This window comes from Xiphophorus maculatus, chromosome 6, assembly GCF_002775205.1.
Source record: "Xiphophorus maculatus strain JP 163 A chromosome 6, X_maculatus-5.0-male, whole genome shotgun sequence".
Taxonomy (NCBI): domain Eukaryota; kingdom Metazoa; phylum Chordata; class Actinopteri; order Cyprinodontiformes; family Poeciliidae; genus Xiphophorus; species Xiphophorus maculatus.
Genome location: NC_036448.1, coordinates 14,870,063 through 14,891,024, shown reverse-complemented (window position 1 = coordinate 14,891,024; position 20,962 = coordinate 14,870,063). Strand labels below are relative to the sequence as shown.

At 38.9% G+C, this 20,962-nt stretch overlaps 1 protein-coding gene across 4 annotated transcripts; it reads left to right on the top strand.

Annotated features, from left to right (window-relative positions):
• The first annotated feature begins 650 nt into the window (after window positions 1-650).
• Window positions 651-20,464, top strand: gigyf2 (GRB10 interacting GYF protein 2). Of its 4 annotated transcripts, none has more exons than XM_023335610.1 (29): window positions 651-738; window positions 2,477-2,528; window positions 2,700-2,856; window positions 2,994-3,089; window positions 3,850-3,958; window positions 4,841-4,946; window positions 5,079-5,119; window positions 5,215-5,247; window positions 5,369-5,473; window positions 6,336-6,547; window positions 6,677-6,824; window positions 7,294-7,545; window positions 7,632-7,804; window positions 7,919-8,075; window positions 8,175-8,341; window positions 9,291-9,385; window positions 9,777-9,905; window positions 10,483-10,613; window positions 10,701-10,801; window positions 12,573-12,713; window positions 12,798-12,956; window positions 13,032-13,277; window positions 13,357-13,476; window positions 15,479-15,712; window positions 17,566-17,762; window positions 17,913-18,064; window positions 18,173-18,369; window positions 19,345-19,486; window positions 19,590-20,464. In XM_023335610.1, exons 2-29 carry the CDS (start codon window positions 2,491-2,493, stop codon window positions 19,655-19,657), a joined length of 3,906 nt encoding a protein of 1,301 aa, XP_023191378.1. In that variant the 5' UTR covers window positions 651-738; window positions 2,477-2,490; the 3' UTR covers window positions 19,658-20,464. The 4 variants fall into 4 exon arrangements, with proteins under 4 accessions (XP_023191378.1, XP_023191377.1, XP_023191376.1 ...); XM_023335609.1 differs by having other exon boundaries at window positions 13,014-13,277; XM_023335608.1 differs by having other exon boundaries at window positions 5,058-5,119.
• Window positions 20,465-20,962: the final 498 nt, after the last annotated feature.

Genomic DNA, 20,962 nt, shown 5'->3' with positions numbered 1-20,962 from the left:
TTCTGATCAGACATTACTCTGTTGTATTTCTTATTTTGAATAGCAATTTTATACGTTTAATTTAGAAAACCATGTTTGTACTTTGTATTTCTCGTGCTTAAACTTTCATCGAACGTAACATTTTTTCCACATTAATTGTGGGGAATTTATTGTTAATATTTTTTATGCATTTTTGTTTGGCTTGTACGTATTTTTAGAAATTAAAAAAAATCTATCAAAAAGATAAATAGATAAACTGACCTATTATGGGAGAGAAAAAACTGGGGAAACACAATTGTGGTGAGTTAACACTAAAAAACAAACACACAAACAAAACTTAGCAACACACTAAAATACTATGAATCAAACCAAAAATAGAAATATGAAGATGAACATGTTTTAGATTAAATGTAAAATACTTGTATACAGAACAATAAAATTGGTAGGAATGTAAATCTAACAGCCAGTTTAAAAAAATGTATTATTATTATTATTATTATTATTATTATTATTATTATTATTATTATTATTATTATTATTATTATTATTAGTATTATTATTAGTATTATTATTATTATTTCTGAATGTGACATTTAGGGAGTAATCATTACCACTTTGTACTAGTCAGCAAATCTGTCCACTGCATACGGGTTTATGTGTATTGTCATGTGACCCAGACTCAGCCATCTTGTGGAAAACGAAGAGAGAGAGCCACTCAACAACACGCATACAAACCCTGAGCTGTCACAGCCACCAGAGGTAAGACAGCTAAAGTTTCATACACCAGCCAGGAATATTTATACATTTGACTTAAGTCCCATATGAAAGAGGCATGTTCTTACGGCCGAGAGCTGGTTGGGGGTGCTGTTTAAGCTACCATGTTGACTTGGCCTTGCAGCATCGAGATAGAGTATGTTGGCGTTCCGGTTAGGTCGCGCTGGGTCCGGTACAGCCTGACGAAGAAACACCGCCGTGGATCCAGGGTGCTCGGGAGGGCCGCGTGCAGCTATTAGCTAGTCAGTTAGCATGCTAGCTTCTACGGTTAAATATGTAAATTAACTTCCAGTTCAGTGGTGCTCGTGTGAAATATATTAAACACATAAAAATAATATAGAAATAATTATCAACGTATAAATACTTGTGTATGACAAACGTATACTTTGCCACCCTTGGGCTAAAGAACCTTAAGCTAACGTGCTAACACAACTGGCTCTCGTGTTGGTTGGAAAAAATACATTCAGGTAACAGCATGTAGCTAAAGTGTACTTTAACTTCAAGTGTGCGGCTGAGTTACAGTTTATATATTATTGTACGCTCAGTTCTTATAACAACGTGATTGACGTCAAATAAAGTTTTCTGTTGAATTGTTGAACCTATAAACTTGACTCGCTTCTTCTGACATCGCAGTGAGGACTATTTCTGTTTAACCTTTTAAAGCAACTTTCAGTGTTCAAACCGAGCGTTTCCCTTTATGGTCAAATGCAATCTGATGTTAAGCAGCTGGATTGGTCGTAATGGCCGATGTTGAACAACTTTCCCTTAGGGATTGGAGTTTATATCATAACAGGAGTAAAACAATACAAATGTATCATCTTCTTCTCTGAAGAACTTTGAGCTCTTCTCAAAAGTGTATTGCTCCAATTACCGACTAGTCTTTTACCGATTTCAACAGTTTTTGTTTTAAACCGTTTCAGTCATGTCATGCAAAGTCTGATGAAACAATTGATTTATGTAAACATTGCGAAATGAGAAAAACACATGTGTAACTTCTCATAGATGTTTCTAACTCATTTTGAGTTGGTCTATCAATTCTCTTTAAGTGGAGAAATACACTAACTAACTTGTCCAGGATTTCATATGGCAGTAGTAAACATTTGTGCCTGCCATTTGAAGAAGCCTTTCATTGGAGTGCTTTGCTGTCAAGCTGATGTAATATATATAAATATTGCCAGTCCATGATTCTTTTTCACAGAGTGAAACCTTATTTGTTTAAGCTAATATTTATATCTGTTATCAACTGCAGGTAGTGGACCTGCATTGCGCTCAGGGAGGCTTCCTAAAATAGCAGATTGAAATCTTAAACTGTTTATGCTCTCTTGGGATGGGCCATATATCTTGAACAGCTAAAATTCACTAAAATCAGTAAGCTGGTATTTAAACTGTTACCCAACGTGTCATAATCTCAATAAAGCTTTATCTGACTTTCATGAGTTCAGGAGGATTGTTTTTGGATGCAATAACTGTTGAGTTTATTTCTAATGAGACAACTATCATTATAAATAAAAGGGTGTAAATGCTCATTCTGATAATTATCAAAATATGGTTAATGGTTATTTAGAATTATTGTAACTGTAACATAAGCAAGATTAAAATCACTGTTATTTCTAAAACTTTATCTTGCACCGTTGTCTACACATGATTACGTTTGATTCCCAATCTTTGTACTTGTTAGAAATAAATGGATGATAATCTCTTCTTTTTCTTTGCATGTTTAAAGAACGTCAAGGAAAAATGGCCGAAACCCAGACACTTAACTTTGGACCTGAATGGTAATTAAACAGGCATGAATGGTTGAACATGATGACAGTCATAATTCTTTTTGTTCTGACATGAGTACTCTTTGACGCTCCTGCAGCTTTCCCATACATGTTCAGTCTTGCCAACTGCTGTCTCTTGTTTTTTTGACCATTTTGCCTAACAACATTTTCTTTCTCTGCAAGGCTCCGTGCCCTATCTGGAGGTGGGGGCGGCAGTGGCGGTGGAAGCAGCAATGCTGTTACTTCTCCCCCACTCTCACCTGCATTGCCAAAGTATAAACTTGCAGACTATCGTTACGGGAGAGAAGAAATGTTAGCACTTTATGTAAAGGACAACAAGGCGAGTATTTTTGCAGCGTCTCTATCTTTCGCTCAATCAATGTTGATTTACATAAAAATGTTAAATCTGTGATGAGATGCATGTTTTCCTTAGTTTAGCATCTTTTAGAAACAAAAATGTCTTTTCCTCTCTTCCAGATCCCTATAGACCTACATGATAAGGAGTTTCTACCCATATTGCAAGAAGAACCTTTGCCGCCTCTGGCACTCGTGTCTTTTACGGAGGAAGAACAGGTAGGAAAGCAATAAGAGGCCTGACAAACAAACACACTCACAAAATTCTGACCAATCACGAAATAGTTTTGCAAGACGGTGGAGGGCGAAAAGTTTGGTTTGTGAGAAGAAGAGGTGGGCGACATGAGGCAAAATTACACAATTTTCATCACGTAACAATTTTCATCACGCAACAATGACAACTGATGTCGGTGCTCTCAGCAAGGCTCCAATTCAAGCAATTCAGGCTTGACCTACTTTAGGCCAGTTGATAATTGAGATGCTTCAGTCATGTCTACTTCTAATAATGATCAATTATGTTACCTATAATAAACTTTACTTACTCTAGCTGTTTAAGTTTCTTAAAATGCTAAAAGTTACATCTCCTTTTCCCCAAATTTCTGTGTGTGCTGAGTTTTCCCCTGGATAGCTTTTCACAATAGATGCATGTTTGATTTACCAACTATGTGGATCTGTGTGTGCTTTGCTTGGCATTGTAATTAGGATGTAATTAGATTTGTAAGTCTCTTCATATTTCACATTCTGAATGCAGATGAGTTTTTTTATTTGTAAAACTACAAATGATACTATTGAGTGCAAAGCTTTTGCATTTTTGTGATATGTGTTGGACATTAATGTCAATTGCAAAAAGATTTTTTCTGTGAGAAAAAAATATCATTTAGGTTCATTCATAAATTAGTCATAAAGGTATTAACAAAGGATCAATCTGAAGAATTCACTGTTTGCTCCCCTCTCCCTCTCCCCCTCTTTATATCTGCAGAGAAATTTTTCTATGTCTGTAAACAGCGCAGCTGTGCTCCGGCTGACAGGGCGAGGCAGTGGGCCCATAGCTGGAGCGCCAAGAGGCCGAAGTACATCTAGAGGTAGAGGTAGGAATTGAACAAAGACCATACACTGTGGTGTCAAACCTCTGGGGAATAAGTGACTTCAAGAGCAGACACATATTTCATTTGCTGAGCTGCTGATCTTGTGGGGCTTCAGAGAGAAAACAACTGTAGATGATTAAGATTCCTTTTGGCAGCCCATCATTGTTCCCACACTTTAAGGCATGGGGTGCATCAGTACCCCTCTCTAGTTGTTGTGCTTACCCGGCATACCTAAACCTCAGCTGTTTGAGCTCGTCAGTCCCTTGAAGGACTAAACTTCCTTTTAAACACAGTGATTTTTTTTTACCAGTTACAGGGCTTAAAGCACTTTGCCCCGGTGGTTTTTGATTTGATAGCAAGGCAGCCTGTTGGTCTGTCTCAACCTAACTTTAGTAAATACACTGCTGACAATCAGAATTTAAGCTCATGTGTTCTTGACCAATTACTAACAGTAAACTGACTTGTAGAAACTAACAAGCAACACATGTGTTCAGTTTTGCTCAGAAACCAAAAGTGATTTTGAAGATGGAGTTTGTCACAAGCAGGAGTGGACTGGCAATCTGGCGATTTTTTTTTTTTTGTTAGCCGTCAGGCTGCACTTTGGGACAGTCATGGTCATTCTTACTTGAAGTTTGTTTGTTGTGCAAAACTCACAAGAAAATGTTGTGGGTAGACCAACTTCATTTACTTGATAGGTGCATGTTCCCTCTCTTCATAAAGTTAAAGAGGTCATAAGGATATTTTCATGTGTTTTGGTAACATGAACAACTTAAAGTTGTTGTTAGGCAAAGCATCCGGAACTTCAGCCTCATTTCACATGTACTATGTTCATGTCCCATTTATGATAAAATATTATCTCCTACTTTCTGTACTTTTAACTTTTAGGGCGGGGAAGAGGTGATGGAGGGTTTTACCAAAGAAGTTTTGACGACGTGGAAGGTTTTGGTCGTGGAGGGAGGGAAATTCACCGCTCTCAAAGCTGGGAAGAAAGGTATTGGAACATGACTTTTTGGTGTCAAGTGTTTCTGGCAACATCAAGCATTGTTTTGACCAATACAAATGTGCAGTGAGATTTGTTTTTGACTGGTCTGCTCCTTTTTAGTGATGACTTTTTTTCCACCAGGGGAGATAGAAGATTTGAAAAGCCAGGTCGAAAAGACCCAGGTTGGTGTCACATTTTGTAGCTCAAATAATCAATATGTCTGTATCTTGGCATACAAACTGCTTCACCAACTTGTTTTTGTCTTTTCACATATCAGAAGCTGCTCCTGGGCATTTTCAGATCAATCACAGTAAGTGTGCTTTGCAGAAATTAAAGTTATTCACTGAAAATTTTGGGGTAAATTACGCGCTGCCTATTGTTTAGTGTTTATATTATGATCCCTGTTTAATTTCTGCCTGGTCGTTTTACAGCCCGACCAGGCACCTACGAGGACGGAGGGACAGGTCTACCCAGGAAGCACGAGTTTACGCGTTCAGAGAGTGAGAACTGGCGTACTTCTCGTGACGATCAGAACGGTGAGGATGATGAGGGGGGCTGGCACCTGGCAGGTTCTCGTCGGGACAATGAACGCTGGTGCCCCCTGAGCCCAGGTGGGCCCTATATGAGCCACGTCACCTATACATTTATCTTATATGAATCATCTTTGATAAATGCATTGGTGGATTATGTCCTATTTGTTTTATGACCCTGGGCTTATCATTGGGTGAAAGGTACTTGCATAAAAACAGAATTTTTGAATATCTTGCTTTATTTTTGAAAGTGTAACTTTCAAATAATATTCCATGACTAACATAAAACAAAAGTAACCAGCAGAGTTACTTTTTACTAAGGATGAGAACCGATAAGGATTTAGCGATGCTATTTCAATTAGCAGTCTCACTTAGCAATCCGATTCCTTATTGATTCTCTATTTGATTCTCTTTAAGTTAGAAAAATAAACTCTTAATTTAAAATATGTGCCATTTTGTATTTGATTTAGAAAGCCTGCCTCAAAAAATAAAAAAATAAGAATGAGCATTTTAACATGAAATGCACCTGCTTGCACATGCAGTTTTTGTGCAGACAAATGTGCACGTTTCCCTTGTCAGGAAGGAGTTTTTAAGACTTAAGGCATCTCCAACTGTGAAAACCATTCTGAGATGTTAATTGTCATTGTACTTGTCTTTGATGAAGAGATAGCTAAAAGTGTGCAAGAGTGTACCTCTGATCCAGTTCTTGCCATGGAGAAATATCTGTAGTTATCACCAAGTTTTAGTTACATTTACATTATCACAAAATGTACACAGAATATGGAAGAAATCCAGTTTTATTGTCTTTATTTCAGTTTAAACGTGTGACAGATAGTTTTTTTTTTTTTTTATGTTGCGTTTTTCTTAGATGGGCCTCGGTCTGCAGGGTGGCGGGAACATCCAGACCAACGTCGGCGCTTCCCATTTGACGCCAGAGAAGAGGAGCGCGGCTACAGGAGACCAAGGTCAGGCAGCGGCAGCCTGGAGGATGAGCGAGACAGCTTACCAGAGTGGTGTCTGGAGGACGCAGATGAAGAAGCTGGAACGTTTGATTCCTCAGGAGCTTTTCTTTCTCTAAAGGTAAGATATGAAAAACAGTTAAATGTTTACTTCCTGTCATTTCACATTTGAAAATAAAATGTCATCATTGAGGTTTCTGGGATGATGCTGGTGTCAACTTTGTTTAAATATTCTCTCTTTTGCTATCAGAAAGCGTCAAAGGAACCGATCCCAGAAGAAGCAGAACTTGACTTCAGACCTTTGGAAGAGTGTGACGAGGGTCTGGAGGAGGAAGATATTTTATCCAGGGAGACCAAAGAGACAGAAAAAGAAGCCAAAAGAGAACCTGATCGAAAAAGTCAGTAAAATAATCATCACTTTAGATTTAGTTTTGCTTTTACATAAACTGGTGCATCTAAATAGAAATTAGCAAGAAATTAATTTATTTCAAAGTGGAGTCTTTCTTTAAAACAAAATGTATCTTCTGATGCTACATTTTGTTCTTTTAAAAAGCATCTGTCATCTTAAAGGAGGGTCTGAATTGTTGTTTTGATTTGAAAAACTAAACCAGAAGTTTAAAGGGTGAGAGAACAAAAAGCCACCCAGGGTTGTTATAAAGCTTACAGAGCACGTCTGTTACTGGAAGAAAAAATCAACCAACTTCTCCACCTTGCCTCTTGTCTGCTCTGATTTCTTTTATCTGTGCGGAACAAGAACCTTTTTTCTGACGCCGTTTGTCTTTTTGGGCCAAAACAAAAGTAAAAATATCTGAAATGGAAAACCGATTAATTAATTTTGTGAATTTGTGCTTCTTTTAATTGTTTCAGACTTGGCCAGAATGTCAGAAGACGGTCCATCTCTTGGTCCAGCCGTGGCTTCAGCAGTCTCAGAGTCGCAGCCCCCTGCTCAGAATTCGTCTCCAAACCATCCCAGCAGAACGGATGAGACTGAACGACCAGCTGAGTGCCACCCGTCCCTGGAGCTCCCACCAGAGCCCTGCAAAGCACCGCTTCGTATTCCCATGTCTAGTAGTATCCTGGAGTCGCACCCCATGACCCACATTTCCACCAACCTGCCCGGTGGGACTTTATTTCCTATCGAAAATAAACTGCTTTCTGCACGCACCCTGCAACTCACAATTTCTGCTTATGTGTGTTTTATACAGAGGTTTCTGCTCCGTCATCCACTATTCATTTACCACAGCAAAAACCCATAGAAATCTCTCTGGCAATAAACAATGCTTTACCCTACACAACAAATATAATAGCACCTATAAGTAGGCCCACCACGGTGACGCATGACACTGATGAAGATGAGGGTCTGAAACACTTTGAACAAGTAAGTTTCTACAAATTCTGCTGGAAGTTGTTATCAAATACTGTTCTGAATAATGTTACACTACAGATGTGTATATTTTTGGGTGAGTTAAAGTGATATATTATTCTTTTCTAGGAGGCAGAAAAGATGGTAGCATACCTCCAGGACAGCGGGGTGGATGATGACAGACTTGCAGCAAAGACTTCAGAGAAGCCTAAACCTGCAGGCCTGCCACTTACCCACGAAGCTGCTCTCAAGTGGTTTTACAAAGATCCACAGGGGGAGATACAGGGTGAGAAGGCAGGGAGCTCAATGTGCTCTACATTTCAGCGTCGCATTGTTTCTCACAACATGTCTCATTTGGACGCCCAACTCACTTTTACATCCTCAGGTCCGTTCAGCAATCACGAGATGTCTGACTGGTTTCAGGCTGGTTACTTCACCATGTCTCTGTTGGTCAAAAGAGGCTGTGATGAAGTGTTCCAACCTTTGGGAGAGATGATGAAGATTTGGGGGAGGGTGCCCTTTACTCCAGGCCCCGCACCGCCACCACTACAAGTAGGAACCCCTTCAAAATCCAAGTGACTCTCTGATGTTTTACAACGTTTGAGAAGTGATAACTTGAAGCCTGTGTTACAGCACGCAGAAATAAGGGATCAAATCAGCTGTTTTTCTTAAACAGTCAAGCTGAGGGGAAATTTTCATTACCAACCTGGGAGCTAAATATAGATTATGTGCTTGATTTCTTGTCAGGCATTATTAGCTGCTTTGTTCACAAATATTTGACCTTTTCATTCTGCCAGCTATTCTTAGCCACGATTGAATTCACTTGGAATGTTTTCTATCGTTTTTTACTAATGCTGATAAATACGAGTGCTCTCTGCAGCTCCTCTGGATTTTATAAATGTTTACAAATGAAGACTGATAGTATCTTGTAAACCAATGTTTTGTGCATCACTGTCAGAGGCTGTTATGCTTCTTAGAACTCCAGAATGAACAATGGGTAGTTTCAACATAGAGCTTGTTGGGGAACAAGAGTTTCCAGGAACTTGATTATGCAGCTCTGTGGTGAGTTTAATGTTAAACCAGTTTGATTTGCTTGAAGGCTTTTCAGGTTTCGTTTTCTTTAGTACCAGGCAATGACCTGTAGATGGCATTAGAGTACACCCAATTTCCCATTATATTTTTATGAAGCAAAATTGTTTTGAATTTACTGTTGTCCCATCATGTTTTTAAAGGTATTTGGTTACATTTTCTTAGCTTGAGAGTTTGAAATATTTCCTAAAAGTGTAATATTGATGTGAAATTAAAACGTAGTTTGTAGTATGTAGTTTGTAGTAGTTTAACCTTCAAATAAAGCCTCTGCTTTGATCTCAATCAGAGCATGCAACATTTTAGGCTTTCTAAGGAACATGTTAGGACTTTAAATAACAGTCATTTATTTGATTGATTTATTTTTTTAACACTGCTGTGATCTGTTCTTATTTGACCCTTCTCTTTGTTGCAGGCTGATGGTGACCAGGAGAGGTTAAAGAGACAGCAGGAGCTCACTGCTCTCAACCTTTACCAGCTGCAGCAGCTGCAATATCAATACCTCCTCAGGTATGTTTAGACTCTCTCTGCAAGCAAGCAAATTTGCTGTGTTATCTTTCTCTACACGAACATCTGCATTTCATTTTAAACCGTACAAGCTATAGACCAATGTGTGAAACAGACAGGGTTCCCAGTTATTGAGTGGGTTAAGTTAATAGCATAACAATGAACATAGAACTTGCTGGGCCTTGTCTGGCTTTAATTGTAGGTACATGCTGCCTTTTCTTGTCGTGTCCCTCCTGCTTCCAAAATCTCAACTACACAAGTCAATTGAAGCTTGTCTCTGGATTAGAACTTATTCAACATAATGTAATTGAATCTTTTACCATCACATGTTAAGTTATTCAGTTCCTGACTTTATTTCCTCTTTCTTTTTGTGTCTTGTTTTGCTCCTGAACAGGCAACAGTATGCCCAGGCGTTGGCCCAGCAGAAAACTTTAGTTCTCAACTCAGCTCCTCTCCAACAGCAGCAGCAGCACCAACAGCAGATCAACATGCTTCTGCAGCAATACCAGGCTCTAAAGATAAGGTTGGAAGCAATTAGTTAAAAAAACATTTTGGGTACACTTTGAAGGGGTGTAAAAAGTTGCATTAAAAGTGTCATTATTTACCAATGACACTTCATGACAACAGAAGATTCCATCATGTTTATGACAGTGTTATGTCAGTCTTATGCAGAACCCTTCAAATAAAGTGCTACCAACATTTTCCTTGCTCTAAGTCCATATTTAGCTTATGTTCTTCTGCTTGATCTGGAAAACATAACATTGCGATGCTGTTAAATATTGTGATGATAGTATAGATTATGTTCAACCCACATTTTCCTTCTCGCTCACTTTCTTTTTAATCATCACAACACCTTCACCGTTCTCCTGCGCTTTCTGATCTCACTTAATAAGAGAACTGTTAATATATGTGCTCAAATGCAAAGTTTTAACACACGACCCCTAAAATATTGTAGCCTACTAAGTATTGCAACCAATCAGCCGTTTGTAATTGCAATAATTCACACGTTGACATTAAGATAACATTTGGGATTTACATGTCTGGCACAATTTTCAATAGTGGTGTATTAATTTCCGCTGTTGTTGCCTGTGTTTTTGTAGTGCTTCTGACAGTCTTCTACCTCCTGTTACCCGATCCCTGTCAGTCCCTGACTCGGGTTCGGTGTGGGAAATGCAGAATCCCTCTTCTCAGGCCTCCTGCACACCAAACCTTCAACAGGCTGCTACAAGCAGTGAGTTTCTGTTTTTGGTGTTTGGCTGCATTTGCTGTTGCAGAAACAAATCAGTTACATAGATAATTTCTTATTACTTGCACACAGCCTGGGAAGGCAGCAGTGTATGGGATTTGCCTATAGACTCAGTGGCACAAGCACCAACTATTGAGCAGATGCAGCAGTTTGAGAAGGCAAGGTCTGCAAAGGTAAGCATCACCTCATCAGACTTTAGTTGTTCTTTCTGGCATTTAAAGATTCCTCAGTGTTAAATTTAGGCCAACATGGTTTTTCCCAAGATGTGCTATTTTGGAATATGAAATAACGCTAATGTACATTTCACAGCTTCTTTACTCAATATATTCCAGATAATGTTTTCCTGCACAAAGGTGTAGATAATTCTGCTGACTCTAAATAAGAATTGCTAGCTGATGTTAATAGATCACACATTTCAAATGCTGCGCTTCAACTGTGTCAGTGGCCCTGATTTATCAAAACATGCTGCATTATTATTTTCTCTGTTATATTGTTTGTAATCTGAGTGTGTGTTGCATCAAGAGGTCTCAGATTGTGAACACAGGTTTATGTTGAAGTGAACCTTTGGAGGTACAGACAGAATGGAGTCGTTTCAGAGTATTTGTTCACATTTAAGCAAAATGATGTTAAGCAGCGAAATATTTTTTATTCAGTGAGTTACATTGTTACAGAGCTAGCTTAAATGTGTCTTAAGGAAAGCAAAGTTCTGCTATTACAGAATCTCAGATTTAACGGGAGACTTGGACAGAAAGTAATGCTGTTGTCTGCCTACCTACTTATCGGAGATGACAGGATCTTTAAAAGCAAAACTTCTTTTAGTTTCTGAAGCAACAAATGTCTGTACAGCAGTGATTCGGCTCAATATTTCTCACAAAAATTGCTGCTGTATTTAAAATGATACAGTAGAAATCTGGACATGAGCAAGGTTTCAGTGTGTATGCATGCACACAGGAACAAGTGATTATTTGAGCAAGCTGATTTTTAAAAAAAATATATTGTGCTAATAATGGGTGATTGTTAAAGGTATTTCTCCTTACAACTAGTCATTGTGAAGTAGTTATTTAGAAAGGGACAATGTATAGATCAAACATAAATGTCACCACAAGCCAAAATCTAGAAGCACTTTTAAAGAAGGAAGCTCATTGCTCCAAAACCATAACAATGCAGCTGCTCTCCATGCCGGGGTTTTCTGTGCCTTTTCGGTTCCTTTCATTGTATCATTGGTGCCTAATGAATTCACATATGGACCAATGGAGATGGGTCTGCCTTGGATCACCTTCACCAAGTCTTTATCAGTCCTTCCAGGATATTGCAATGTTTTTTTATTTATTTCTGCAGTCTGAAATGACTGATTTCGCAGCACCTGTTTTTCAAAAAGTTGCATCAAATTTCTTTTGAAGCTTTATTTTTGCCATAAATGGTCTTACAAGAACGTTGAATTGCTGCACATAACCTTCCCAAAAAAGACAAAAAGTGCAAAACATTAACTATCTTAAGTGTAAAACAAGACTTCAGTATCGGTCATTCAAGTTAACACAGACTGTATACACAATATAAACAAAACCTACAGAACATCTTTAGAATGTTAGGCAAAAAAGGCAAATATTACCATTTGGCTTCACACATTTAACTTTCTGTCATGAAATGGGAGGTTAAATTAAGAGGACTGGTAACGAATTAGTGGAATTGCAGTGATTTATCAGAAAATAAGGAAATGCAGAAAACGTTGGTCAGATTTGTGATGACAAGGGAAAATTGAAAGTGCACAAAATATGTGAAAAAATGTTTAGTGAATTTACTTTAATAGTTGCGATTGCACCTTCCTATTGGGACTGGTTTATGGCCAACAGAGAAGATGTGGGATCATCACCTTCGATATGATCTACTCAAATTTTTTAATGAGCTTTGATCATACCGATGTTTAACTTATGCTTAAATATGTAGTTGGAGCTGGAGAGACGGGAGGCAGAGTTAAGAGCAAAACGGGAGGAAGAAGAAAGGAAACGTTTGGAAGAGGCTCTCAGGGCTCGACAGGAGGAGGAAAGGAAACGGCTGGAAGAAGAGGAATTGGCTAGGCAAAAACAGGTGGCGCAATTTAACTGTATTCAAATTGAGTAAAGTCTAGGAGTGACCTTTTTTAATGGCGCCGACTTAATATTGGATCTTTAGGAAGAGGCTCTGAGGCTACGAAGAGAACAAGAAGAGGCGCAACGCAGGCAAAAAGAAGAGGAGGAGAGGAAGGCGCAGGAGGAAGCTCTCCGAAGATTGGAGGAAAGACGGCGGGAAGAAGAGGAGAAAAAGAAACGGGACGAGTTCCTTCGGAAACAGGTAAATAAATAAATTCTCAAAGCAGTGATTTTCATAAAAATAATTCAATAAATGCAGTTCTCTCTTCTGCATCAGGAAGAGGAGCATAGAAAGCAAGAAGAACTGGAGGCATTGAGAAGGCGCGAGGAGGAGAAGAGGCGAGTGGAGGAGGAGGCCGCTGCTACTGCTGCAGTTCTTGCACAGCAACAAGAGGAGCAAAAAAGAAGAGAGCAGGAGGCCCAAAGACAGCAGGAGCTGCAAAGACAGAGGCAGCAGCAACAAGAGGCCCTCAGAAGACTGCAGCAGCAGCAGCAACAACAGCAGCAGCTCGCACAAATGAAGGTAAGGACTCACTGCCAGGTGTTAAAAACTGAACAAAATGGACCTAAATGTTGAGAAAACTTTTTGTCCTGGTTTGCAGCTTCCATCATCTTCTAAGTGGGGTCAGCAGTCAGCCAACCACAACCACACACAGAATGCCTTGTCACTGGCCGAGATCCAGAAACTAGAAGAGGAGCGAGAACGACAGGCATGTGAGGAGGTAAGACCCACGATGATGTTACACTCTACCTCCTTTTTTTCTAATTCTCTACATTTTTAACTTGAAATAAATATGTTACCTTTAGCTTACACTCTCCAAAACAAACTGTTGTGTTTTTGCTATGTTTCTCCCAGTCAGAGATTACTGATTGGCACCTCAGTTCAATACAGGTAAAGAAAGGTGGAAGCACATTGGATCAAAATATGAGTAATATATTTATGAGGAATGCAGCACTATTGAGATTTGGGCTAATATTCATGTTGCTGTTATGGCTAGTAGTATAATTTTTTGAGAACATGATAAATTACCACCCAGCTGATATTGCTTATCTGCTTTAGTTAAACTCCCCACATGTCTCTGCTGCATCACTATTGCTGTCTTATGACCAAGCAAATAACTCCTTGCTTCCTCAAATGGCAACAAGATGGAAATGAAACATCGGTTGTTAATTTTAGTCAAGTAATGTTTATGGGACCGATATGTTAGAAAATGTTGGGCCCTGATATACATTTTAAAATAGTTTTTTACTGAAGCCATGTCAAATCACTTAAAACGAGATGTGTCTGATCTCAGCAGAGACTGTACTTCAACAATACAAGGAAACTATTGATACTGGAGAACGTCGCAATATTGATGTACAGATTTAGAAAAGTCAGAAATTAACTAGAAATCTCTCGGAGCGATGCATCACTCTTGAAATTATGACATTGGAGTATGGTTAAACGTTTTGTCTTGGGTGCACCGACTGCAGTTTTCTGACCGATCTCTGTTTATTGATCTGTAAAAAGCCCGACCTGCCGATTCAAATTTTTTAAAAATTTTTGTCTGAAATGTTGCGAAAATTTAGCAAGAGTTGGTAACAGTGGGGTGACCATTATTAACTGAAAACGTGCAAACACGACGCGGTGGGCCGGTCAGTTAGTTAAACCTCTTTCATGGGAGAGCAGAAGAGGAGAATGGATGATTTTTAGATCTTACTGAGGTAGATGAGATCGGTGGAAATGATCCATTTCACATTTAAGTATCGACCGATCTCCCAAAATTAAAGAAATCGTCAGGCTGATAAATTGGTGCACCTCTAGTTTTGTTGCAAATACTCAAAGGTTGCAAGAAACCTGTTGAGAAAAAAAAAACACAAATTAACTTCCAAGGATTTGAGAAAAGTTAAGCATGATGCCATCAGGAACTCGCTACCTTCTAGTTCTCTTATACTCCAGAACTGCGACTTACCTTAGAATACCTAGAAGTACAAGATGTTCTGATCTCAGAGACATGGCCAAGGCAAACCTGACCACCACTGAACAAGACAGATAATCTGAGTGAGCTAAGAAATATCTAAAGACTGATTGTTCAAAGATTTTATGGATAAAATGAGGGAGTCTCTTGATGGACCAGATGGATTGACCCGTGGGTGGGTCAAAAACAGGCACAGAGCTCCCATTCGAGTGAGACGTCAACAAGGTGGAGGTGGGGTAGTGGTATGGGCAGATATCATTAAAGATGAGCTGGTTGAACCTTTTCAAGTTGAAGATGGGGTCAAAACCAACTCCAGAACCTTCTGCTAGTTTTTAGCAGACACTTTCTTCAAGCAGTGGTACAGGAAGAAGTCTGCATGTTTCATAAAGACAATAATTTTTATGCAGGACAATGCTCCATCACAAAGTACTCATTTGAGGTAAAGATGAAAAACTTAAGACATTACCCCCGTCCTCACCTGAACTTGTTCTCAATTTTTAAACAGGAAGAAAAACAGTTCATCTTTCTGACCATAATCTGAGAGGCTGTGGTCGCTGCTGCACAAAAAGTTGATCACTAGGTTTACTTGAATCAGAAATAACCCTACATGTTTTAGTTTAGTTTAAGCTAAAACACCCAGACAACTCGCTATGATCATCTCAGACTGTGGAAGCAGAGCGACATCTCTATTTCTCGACTAATAAATTAACTTCATGTGTGACCTATCCTTGCTAAAAACACTTTTGTGGTCCTCTCACCCTTACAGCAGCGACGTCAGCAGCAAGAGCTCCTAAAGCAGCAGCAACAGCAGGCGCTACAACAAGCCCAGCAGTCGCATGCCAAGCTCTCTGGTTGGGGTAATGTAGCCAAGCAACCTGTTATCACCAAGTCTTTGCTGGAGATTCAGAGGGAGGAGGCCCAGCAGATGAAGCAGCGGAAGGAGCAGCCACCCCAACAACATCCCACCGTCACCCAGCAGACCCGAACTCAAAACAGAACCGTATGTAACACAGTCGATTACACCAAGCTTTAGTTAGTGACTTCATCAGTGCCTTTTTCACTAAATTGATCACTCAAAGTATGTTTCAACACACTGATATTGCAGTTAAAGAAAAGGTCTGTGATCATAAATCAATTTTGTTTAGGTAATATTAGGGCTGTCATAATCATCAAATTTTTACTCGTTAATATTGCATAACACAGATTAATTAAACTATTATTTTAACCTAACAGCCTCTCTCTCCCACGGAGGAGCGCTTTTTGGACTCGACACACAACGAGCGACAAGCAACAGCGAAAGAGAAATTTTCCACAACAGCAGACGGCAACAAAAGTTTAAAAATGTTCAATTTTCTCGTGTTGCGTCATTGGTCCAATGTCTGCACATCTACATGTACAAGCTCGAAATTTCACATGCACGATTTACGCCGGTCGCTCGGCTGGATGAGGATAAGCGACCGTTGCCTTGTCGTACGAGTTCCACTAGAAAGGAATGGAGAGGAAGACTTCTAAATGAATATTTAAAATAAAATGACTTAATTTAAACCTACTTGAATATAAAAAACCTGGAGAAATGAGAATCTTCAGACATGTTTTGTATTAGACAAAACATTTTTAGAAAATATGCACACAGTGAGTGGAGATTTTTGGTATGGGCTGGATGGGTAGTTACGCAGGGTGGCATCAGAAAGGGGCAAAGAACCCAAAAACTAGAAAATTAAATGTATCTTATCTCTCAGTTGTACCCAGAACAAGTTTGTTCTAAACATGTACCCTACTTTTTGGTACATGTTTAGTGAAGTAAGTTTTTCATACCTGCTGTTTAGTAATAGGAGTCTACATTACCTGCTTTCTGCAGCCAAAATAGACAAACATGTAGTTTCTTGCATTTTAATTGGTTAGAATGCGACAGGAGGGGCTTGCACAACTGCGTGTGTATTTATATTTCAAGCTTACAAAGTTAGTCATAGTGATTAATCACATTGCCAAAGTGTGATTAATCTGACTACATTTTTTAATTGATTGATAGCAGTAGTTAATATTATTTCATACCATTTGTCATGACTTCACTTGTTGTTCAAGTTTTGAAGTAGCAGTTGATGCAATATGGATTTCCCTGAAATTTCCTCCAGCAGATTAAAATAGTCAGTGAAGTTTGTTGCCTGGTGCATGTTGCCATGTTTGTAACAGTTTGTGGTGTTTGTCAAACAGAAAAAGCATGAAGGTTGTTTCAATATGAACATGGAGGTAATTATTTTAGCAAAATGATACACGGAAATCCAAAGCTGTCCCATGACTTCACACCTCTAAAGTCAAAGATTGTTATAGTTAGAATTGTGTTAGAGCCACTTCACGCATAGATTTGTCTTCTGCTGCCAGTTGTTGAATGCAGACAGATTTTATCATCCATTTCCCCAAAATAGAACTCGGAAGCTGTAAAAATAAAAAGGGTATGCTTCACATTTGAACTTTTTTTTCTCAGCATATTGTGCACCAGGGTTAACCCAAGGGTTGAGTTTAAATGTAGTTTAGTCAGGTTTTAAGCTGAGAATTCTCAGGATTTTTAGTACAGCAAAATAGATTATTATATTATATTACAGTATGGGAGCCAACTTATTCAGACCTTTCTTTAACATGTAAAGAAAAATATGTTTTATTGCTGGTGACTTTGCATGTTTCTAAAAAGAGTGAATCCAATTTCTCAGTCCCACTGCTGAAAAGACAAATTTCATGTTCTGCCAATCATCATCTCCTGCTTTTAGCCTCAGACAACTTTGTGAAAATATGACATAAAATGTGAGATTCATGTTGAAAATCATTGTTGACCTTAAAGCACCGTGTGTTTCCTCACAGACATCGCTGAGTAACTCAGTTTGGGGGTCTGTTAATACCAGCACCAACTGGGGCTCCGACTCCAGCAGTATCTGGGGCGACACCCACAACTCAAACATGGGCTTCTGGGATGAGGCCATAAAGGAGGCCGTCCAGCAGCCTCCACCGACCAAAAAAGGCAACACCCAGAAGAACAACAAAGGCAACGCCAACCTCAGGTATTTGTTTAGAATGCCAAATTAAAACATTGTCTTAGTCAGAGCTTGTGGTGGAAAAACATGACTGATTATTTGAAAGATATGAGTAATACACTCATAATGACGATTAATATAACAGTAGCCCGATGTTCTTTTGTCCTCTCCATTAAGTAACTCTTTGAGTGGGCGAGCCAGTAAGAAGGTTGACGAGGAGGAGAAGCTGCTAAAGTTGTTCCAGGGTGTCAGTAAGAGCCAGCAGGACACATTTATGCAGTGGTGTGAGCAAACCCTGCACTCGCTCAACACAGCCAACAATCTGGATGGTAAACCCTAATTTATTTCTTTCAGGAAATGGCTCCAACCACATGTGATGATCCACCTCTCCTGGTGGCCTGAGTGACGAATAATTGTGCAATTTGTCTTCCTGCCAGTTCCAACGTTTGCATCCTTCCTGAAGGAATTGGATTCTCCTTATGAGGTGCATGACTACGTCAGGGCCTATTTAGGAGACACTCCTGAGTCCAAGGACTTTGCCAAGCAGTTCCTGGAACGTCGTGCCAAACAGAACGCTAATCAACAAAAACAGTTGCTGCCGAAGCAACAGCAAGCCAAGCAGCAGCAGCAGCAGGTAGAAAAGCCTAAACATTTCTTTACTTAATGATCCAATAACCCAAAAGTTTAATTTTTGTCTTTTGGCTTTGAGTTCCAGATAAATTGTCTTATAATCAGGTCAAAATCTGACGTAATCAGATGTCTTTTGTCTGAGAATAGTTACTCATTCAGGATGACACATTCCAAAGGACTAAAGCGACCGTGTTCAGCTAAAATAACCGTTGCATGCTAAAAAAAATTTTTTTTTTTTGCAATGTCTCATTATAAAAGAGCTAAATAAGCAATTCAGATTAATAGATTATTGTTTTTCAGTCCTGAACAGTTTTATTGTTGTTTTTATTGTTTGAAAATCTGGCTCCTACTAGGTGTATTTATTTTATTTTTTTTTATTATTTTGGAAAAAAACAACAAACTAATTAGCAAGAGGGAGAATTAATAGGAGAAATTTAAAGAACTGTCATGCATCTTGATCTATTTTTCTCACCTAACTATAAACTTTACGCATATTTTTTTCCAGTCTGGTTGAGTTGCAGCAGAACTGGAAAATGTTTTTTTATCTTAAGGAGTCTCAATCTGAAATTTTTCATACCCACATAGCTGATATTGTGTACATAGTGTTTCTCGCATGCTGGAACGTCCAAATGACAGGAAACTGAAATATTAACTAAACCCAACATTTTAATATAAGCTTTGTTATGGAAAAAATGAATTTATCCAAACAAGATGGATAAATTGACGAGGAGGAGAATACAATACAGTCGTCCAGGTCAAGATTAAAATCACATCTTTGGGAAATCACCTTTAGTGTACAGACTTAAACAAGGTTATGCTATGAAAGTTGACAAGAGATTGTTTAGTCAGAGGTGGAGCAGCCTTTCATGCAGACATCTGGTTGAATTAAGCAAAGGCAGGAGGTTCAATTTGTAATTTCAAGGCACCTGCAGGGTAATGATTGGGATCTCGTTAGTCTGATGATCTGTTTCTGCTCAAGGACTCTGTGTGGGGTGGAATGGGATCTTCAGCCATCTACCAATCCAACCATACAAGTGGCCAGCAGCAACGATTTGAGACGGTCACCTCAGGGAAGAAGAAAAAGAAGCAGAAAATGGTCCGAGCAGACCCAAGCCTTTTAGGTGAGTTCAAACGTCCAGCTATTAAATTAATGAAACATCCTGGTTTTATTGCTATTGTGTACTAAGTCTTCTATTCTTTTCGTTTTTCTTTTTCAAATGTTAGGTTTTTCTGTGAATGCATCATCTGAGAGGTTGAATATGGGGGAAATCGAAACCTTGGAGGACTTTTAAGGGACTGCAGCCGAGCAAATCCCAGTGACTGTATCCAGTTTGAACAGCAGCTGTTTTACCTAAACCCCAGCCCTCCCGGTTTCCACAAAATGTTTCTTTTGTTGTCGTTTCCCATCAATCATTTTCTCCATTACAGTTTTTTCTCTTTTCCGCTGTCTTGCAAACTGACCTATAGCTGGAGCAAACTGGTGAATGCACCGTCTGCCAGGCCAAATCGGCACTCTTCAGAGATGTTGATCTCTTTTGGCTTCAGTTTGATTTGGAAACACTTCCTACAAAAACTTACTCAAAGAGATGACAAATTTGGCCTCTATAGTATGTGGATTTTGTTTTAGGAGTGGATGTTTGGGTTTCATAACATGTTAAAGGATAGAAAAAAATTACTTTGTTTTATTTATTAAAAGCCCCACTTCACCTCCTCCCCCTATCCACCCTCCTTTCTCCCCTTATTTGTTCGGCTGGTTGTTCATGGATACTAACGGCGAAGTAGAGCCCAAGGATTCATGCCCACTTATGTCCTGTTTTAAGGACATGTTCAAAAGTTCCAACTAGTTATCTATTTCTTGTAAAATACTAGGCTGTTAAAAGAATAAACTTTCATTTCTGCATCTGTATTATAATATATGAGAAGGATCTGCTGGAGTCATACTTTTTTATTGCAGTATGGAATAATAAAACAGTCTTATGTTTGGGCTGTTCACATCTGTGTCTGAACGATTCAGTAAAACCACAAATGTGCAAATCCCCACATTACAATACATGACACTTCTAAGGAAAATGGGAATAAACTACTGGTAAATAAACACAGATACTGCTACAAGTTATTTCGGTCTTTAAAAATAAGTATAATTCATCTCTCTCAGCTTTAAAATCTGTCTTAAGTTTAAGTTCTCCTCAGTAGGGGGCCTAATTGCAAACCTCATGAAAGAAAAAAATTATACAAATTTTATGAGTACCGGTATATTAAAAATCAATAATAAACCATTAGTTGTTAAAACAAATATAATTAAGCAGGCAAACATCAAATCACGCCTGGAGGAAATTTGAAAGATTGGAGAACGATTATACACAGCTTCTTGCAGTGATTAAAGATTTAACTATCAAATGGCAACTTCCTCTGGAAATGTAAATAATGTCACTTTTTTTTGTGGAAAAGTAAAAGAATTCACCAGAATGAAGGAAGACCTTCACCGTCTGATAGGTTCTGATGCCTGAAAAATTGGCTTGAGATAAGTCGGGACTTCTTACTCGTAGCCTTCAGTCTCATTGAGTCAACGCTTCTAATGAACCGGACCGGGTCCCTTG

Excerpts from the sequence above, each read along its gene's own strand:
- gigyf2 (XM_023335607.1), top strand. The coding sequence starts at position 2,491 with ATGGCCGAAACCCAGACACTTAACTTTGGACCTGAATG. Across the intron at positions 8,076-8,174 it reads TCCACAGGGGGAGATACAGG|GTCCGTTCAGCAATCACGAG; the intron begins GTGAGAAGGCAG and ends TTACATCCTCAG. Across the intron at positions 19,487-19,589 it reads AGCAGACCCAAGCCTTTTAG|GTTTTTCTGTGAATGCATCA; the intron begins GTGAGTTCAAAC and ends TTCAAATGTTAG.